The 6,496-nt window shown below is 33.8% G+C and overlaps 1 protein-coding gene across 1 annotated transcript; it reads right to left on the bottom strand.

The window, feature by feature from the left end:
* Positions 1-3,149: 3,149 nt before the first annotated feature.
* Positions 3,150-5,307, bottom strand: LOC109157593 (protein FAR-RED IMPAIRED RESPONSE 1-like). The gene is made up of 4 exons (XM_019305448.1): positions 5,095-5,307; positions 4,622-4,722; positions 3,945-4,257; positions 3,150-3,851 (listed from the first exon to the last, which is right to left on the bottom strand). The coding sequence occupies exons 1-4, from the start codon at positions 5,305-5,307 to the stop codon at positions 3,150-3,152; spliced, it is 1,329 nt and encodes a 442-aa protein (XP_019160993.1).
* Between the last annotated feature and the right edge of the window lie 1,189 nt (positions 5,308-6,496).

The raw sequence follows: 6,496 nt of genomic DNA, 5'->3' as shown, positions 1-6,496 counted from the left end.
CATGGTGCTACGGCTGTTTCTTCCCCTGCTGCTTTCCCTGCTCCTACACATGTTCCTACCACTGCTGCTACCCCTACTGCTTCATCTTCTGAAACATATACTGCTACCCCTGCTACATCAAGTTCTGAAAGACGAGAAATAACTCCATTGATCAAGGTTCCATTCGCCAGAGATGTCCCTGATGCTGCTAATACTTCTACGCCTGCTGCTACACTACCTGCTACCCTCGACGATATTGATAGGTAAACTAATTAGAATATGAAATTGTGTTATGAACTTTCTGATATTATATTATGACTTTTCTTCTGAAATATTATTAATTTTCACATATGAGATTATGAGTTTTCTATTATGAGTATTAAATTACAGTTTTGATATTATGAACTTTCTGATATGCAATTATGTATTTTCTGTTCTGTATTTATGAATTTTCTGTACTGCAGTTATGAACTTTCTGACCTGAAATTGTGCAACTATGATGATATTAACTAGCTTCGTGTGTTTACAGTGCATTTCTGGACAGTGAATCTGATGTCGAGGATGTCACCAAGCGAAAGAGACCAGTCCGGAAATACAAAAACATCCCGTTAAACTTGAGGTCACCTTTTTGGACAAAGAATGTGCCATTTGACCATAATGCCAGTGTGACCGAGAGGGCCGTATCAAACTACGCCTTCATGGATGCTTCTACGGATCATCCAGTGGAGTATGTTTGACTCTAACCATTTAGAAAACTTTTTATTTTCATGAATATTTCACATTTATAACCATATGTTAATTTATTTACCTATTTATCAAAATTTTTTGTTCATGTAGTGAAACTCTGTTTATCTTTGATGATTTCTCAATGACAAGAGGAGATTTCCACACCCTCCGCAGCGGTGAAATTTTTAACACATTCATAGATGTATGGGCGTTGAGGCTTACACTCCTCAACACAAAACGGGCGTTGGGGAAGCCAAAGTGCATCTATTTTAGCACGTTGGTACATGTAAGTTAATAACAACAATTTTTACTCTGCTCACTTCTGAATTTCATGTTAAACCATTCTGTATTTTATGTCATGTAAATATGTATTTTCTGTTTGTGATTATGAATTTTCTATTGTGAGTTTATAAAGATACATTTTTGATATTATGAACTTTCTGATGTGAGATTATGTATTTTCTGTGTGAGATTATGAATTTTCCCATATGGCATTATGAATTTTCTATTTGTGAGTTATGAAATTACAACTTTGATATTATGAATTTTCTGTTCTGTGGTTATGTATTTTCTTTGTAATATTATGGATTTTAAGTATTTTCTGTGTGTGATTATGAATTTTCTCATATCATATTATGAATTTTCTATTGTGAGTTTATGAAGTTACATTTTTGATATTATGAACTTTCTAATGTGAGATTATGAATTTTCCCATATGGCATTATGAATTTTCTATTGTGAGTTATGAAATTACAACTTTGATATTATGAATTTTCTGTTTTGTTGTTATGTATTTTCTTTGTAATATTATGGATTTTATGTTATGATATCATGAATTACGTATGACTGCCATTACATATTGCACAACTTATCATTGATACGTATTTTTTTCCCCTTAGCTTCAACTCGACCCATCTGAACAGTGGATGAAGAATCTTCCGCTTCAAAAGCGGAAGGATAATTTCAATGAGCGATTACAGTATGAGATTTCAAAATTTGAAAATCTTGATGTCAATGATGCTGATTTGGTAATTTATAATTACCACCTTCAACATTTATTCATTAATTACATATTTCTTCTCTATTCTAACTACTTCTTCTTTTGATGTTAGCTATTTTTCCCCGTGCTTCGACACGAACACTACTTTGTTGTCTGCATCAACACCATCTCAAAAAGTGTTGAAATCATTGACAACAAGATGTTGCCTAAGGGTGTTACTGAAGCTGACAAGTATGAAGATTGCCCAAATCTACTGGTAACTTAACCTTAAACTTGACCTTTCAAACGTTTGTTATACATTTCATGTGAATCATTATCACACTAGTTTCATTTTTGTCCAGATGAATGCTTTGAAAGAGTACTTGACTGCAGAAAAATCCCCCCTACTCCGTAAGATACAAAACCTTCCTGTATCATACTTGGCCATTCCTTGGAAGGAGCTTGACAATGTCATTGATTGTGGCATATATGTCATGCGACACATGGAGTCCTACAAGGGGAATGTTCAAGATTGGGACAGTGGATTCAAGATAGGCACCCATGTAAATGTAAGAGTATAAGATATATTAATTTCAACTTAGATTTGTTTTTTTTTTTTTTGTTTTTAACATCTTTTTTTTTTTTGAAGGCTGACTTCATTTGGGAGCTTAGAGCTAAATACGCATCAAACATTATCACATGGGGTAGGAACACTGAAAGATTGCGAGTTATGAAGGCAGCCAAGGATCTTTCAAAAAGAAATGAAACTATACCGCTTTTTGGTGTTTGAATATGTTGTGAACATGAAGCAAATCTTGACTGTTGGTACCCTAGATTGTGAATCTCTCATTTTGTAATGTGCACAGATATTTTGCACCTATGAATATACAATCTATTGCTCTTAATTCAGATTACATGTGGATCATGTAGAGTTTATGAATTTTCAACTACCATATTATGAATTTTCTATTATGCAACTATGAACTTTCTTTTATGAGATTATGAATGTATACGTGTTAGCTATAACTGAAATTCATTATTACATAACATTAAAATAACATTCATAATGACAACAAAGAAAATTCATAATCACATAAAGTAACATTCATAATCAAATAAAGGAAAATTCATAATCTGAGACATAATTCTCATAAAATCTTAATAGCATAAAATTCATAAGCACATACTCTAAATTCATAATCACATATAGGAAAATTCATAATCACATAAAGGAAAATTCATAATCAGATAAAGGAAGATTCATAATCTGAGACATAAAATTCATAAGAACATACTGTAAATTCATAATCACATAGAGGAAAATTCATAAACTGGTAAAGGAAAGTTCATAAACTGGTAAATGAAAGTTCATAAACTGGTAAAGGAAAATTCATAATTTGACACATAATTCTCATCCTATATCTAAAAATCATAAAATTCATAAGTACATACTGTTAACACGATCTCAATCTATAGCTACATCGTGGTCTACATTCTTATTAAAATGAACAAATTGTGAACCCCCGGTGCTTGGATGTACAAGATATCCATCACGAGCAATCTCTGAAATATTTTCCAAGACCAATGATTGGACAGAGCCCTTTGTAATTGAAGCAAGCTTGTTTGCAGCACTCTTTCTTCCCCTTGCTGCATTGTACTTCTTCTCAATAACACTACTACTCCTTTTATTTCTCACACCTTTACCCCTCCGGCTTGAGGGGTCTTGGACAATACCACTTGACGAAGACACAGCACCCTCCTCAGTGTTCACATCCCCAATCTCAGCTTCAATGTTTTTCCTTGCATTCTCAACGGCTTCATCACAGAATTGTCTAGCAACACTGTTATCTTGGCTAGAAACAATAAGCCTTTGAAATTTCCTACTAATCTCAACAGCCCAAATTGAAGAAGGGACACCACCATTATAAAACACAGATGCAATGTCCACGTTTCTACCCTCAACAACCTTTTTAGTCCATCTTTTTAGAATGTATTTATCGGGAATACTGGAAACACAGTGCACATGAAGTATACGTAAGCAGTGACAGCAAAGTATTCCCAATTCTGAAAACAGCTTGCAACTACAGCATATATCCAAATTGATTGCCTTAAAGGTTACTTCATGCCTTATGATATCTATGTCTGGTCGCCACACGTGATACTTGCACTTACAACCATCGTTCAACACCATTTCTTGATAACAAGAGCTACCTTTCATAAATTGTTCCTCGAACAAAAAATAAATCTCAATTGTATAAACCTCTCTAGCATGTGAAAGGAGTTTCACATGATCCATCATCATGGCGGGTACTCCTTGAGAACACCGGAAATCCTCGCCATTTTCCTTACTTCTCCATTCAGATATAACACTCACAAAGGATGAATAAAAATCACATAAACCAGCAGTCTTGGACAGCCTCCTAGAAATTGCATGATTTGTGCTTTCACTCCTTTGCGAAGATAAAATACCCCCGGAGAAATAATCCTTGTTGAACGCTGGACACCACTTCTCCCTACAGTCATAAAGCTTCTCTAGCCATGTATTCTTATGACAACTATATTTTGTAACCATCCTGAAAAGGTTAAAACACATGTTTATTACTCATATTCTGAAAATTCATAATCTCATATTAGAAAGTTCATAATCATATAACAGAAAATACATAATGACATAACAGAAAATACATAATTGTATACTGTGAATTCATTATCTCATATTACAAAGTTCATAATCATATAACACAAAATACATAATGACATAACAGAAAATACATAATGACATAACATAAAATCCAGAATTGTATAACTGTGAATTCATAATCTCATATTAAAAATTCATAAATCATATAACAGAAAATACATAATGACATAACAGAAAATCCATAATGACATAACAGAAAATTCAGAATTATATAATGTAAATTCATAATAACATACCTTGTCCAGTAAACCTCAAATTCAGCTTCAGTCTCGGTGTATTTCAACACACAATTGAACATATCCAGAAAATCCTTATGATTCCTCAATGCCTTGATATGCTTCTTCGAATTCTCACCAATATGCCATATGCAAAGACGGTGGCGTGATGTAGGAAACACCATGGAAATGCCAGCAGCCATAGCTGAACATTGATCCGTCATGATAGTCTGTGGACACTTGCCATCCATGGATCTTAAAAACACTCTAAACAACCACGCAAATGACTCTATCCTCTCATTCATCAAAAAACCACAACCAAACATTACATTCATGCAATGATGGTTCATCCCTACAAAAGGACCACAAATCATATCATATTTGTTAGTGCGGTATGTTGTATCATGCACTAACAGATCACCAAACACCTCATAATCCCTTCTCATTTGACCATCCCTCCAAAAAAAACTACACAATCTTCCATCCAAATCAACTTCGAAATCAAAAAAGAAATCAGCCTCATTAGATTGCCTCCTCCTGAATATCTCAATCAAAGAATTGGAATCAGATCCATCCAAACACTTCAAACTCACAGAAGCCATCGAATTGTAAGCATCGCGGTTGGTAAAGCCAACCAATGGAGAACCCCCTGACTGATGTTTCAAAAACCTCATACCATCCGCCAATGCAACACCACTACTCTTCATGTCTTTTAAATATTCAAGCTGATTGTTTCCCACTCTTCTATGCGACCGAAGCAGATGACTCTTGCCAAATGAACATAACTCGTGATTGTGCTCTTTCAAGTGTTTTGTAACTGTCCACATCCCATCACCCCCACATCAAATTGAACAAATGCACCACATCCAGTCCTCATATCAATCTTTGAATAAAGCTTAACACCACTGTTTGGTTTCTGCTTATACCCAGCCTTAGCACAGAAGAACCTCTTCATCTGAATTGACTTAGTAGATGCCTTATAACGTTGTTGGCCTTTCCTCACACTAAAACCAACTCTGTATGCATATCCATTATATAACTCAAAAGCTTCGTCAACATTTCTTACTACAACACCACCAAGTCTTCATCAACTGCAATTGCAACAAAAATATAACCACACCTATACCAACTACTAAAATATGAATGTGGATTTCACCTATAATGAATATAATATGCTACACTATAGAATTCATAATCTCATGTGAGAACATTCATAATCACAAAGAATAAAATTCATAACATCATATAAGAAAGTTCATAACAAAGACCGGGTATCAATAACATTTGTGACATTATGAGCATTCAAAGTTGCATAGATACTCATGGCATGAAATGCATAAACTCATAACATAAAATTCATAACCTCATATGGAAAATTCATAATCTCATATAGAAAATTCATAATAACATAACGGAAAATTCATAACCTCAAAACTGTAAATTCATAACGTGAACAAATTATTAATACCAATCACAACATTCAATTTGCATATAATCACCATGAATCAGTACCTACACCTACCAGAAACAACATTCATGATACACCAACTAATAAAAAGAACCTGGACTTGAACGAGCCATCAATGTCAATGTTTAACTCTGCTTGATCATTGCTTATTGAATCACCAACACAATCTTCATTCACTGAGTATATGCAAGCAGTGTAACATACCAGTTAATATGTTATGGACATAGTACTATTACATTATGAATATTCATATCACATGGCATGAACAGAGTATCAAAATTCATAACTCTGTAACAGAAAATACATAATTGCATTATGTAAAATTCATAACAGAAACATGGAACTAATACACATTTACGGCCATTATGAACATTCAAACTGCATAGATACTGAACAAATACCAATAAAAATAACTAAATCTTCAACAA

The sequence above is a fragment of the Ipomoea nil genome, unplaced genomic scaffold (genome assembly GCF_001879475.1).
Source record: "Ipomoea nil cultivar Tokyo-kokei standard unplaced genomic scaffold, Asagao_1.1 scaffold2791, whole genome shotgun sequence".
NCBI classification, from domain to species: Eukaryota; Viridiplantae; Streptophyta; class Magnoliopsida; order Solanales; family Convolvulaceae; genus Ipomoea; species Ipomoea nil.
Note: the sequence above shows the minus strand (reverse complement) of the source record. Positions and strands in the feature narration are given on the sequence as shown.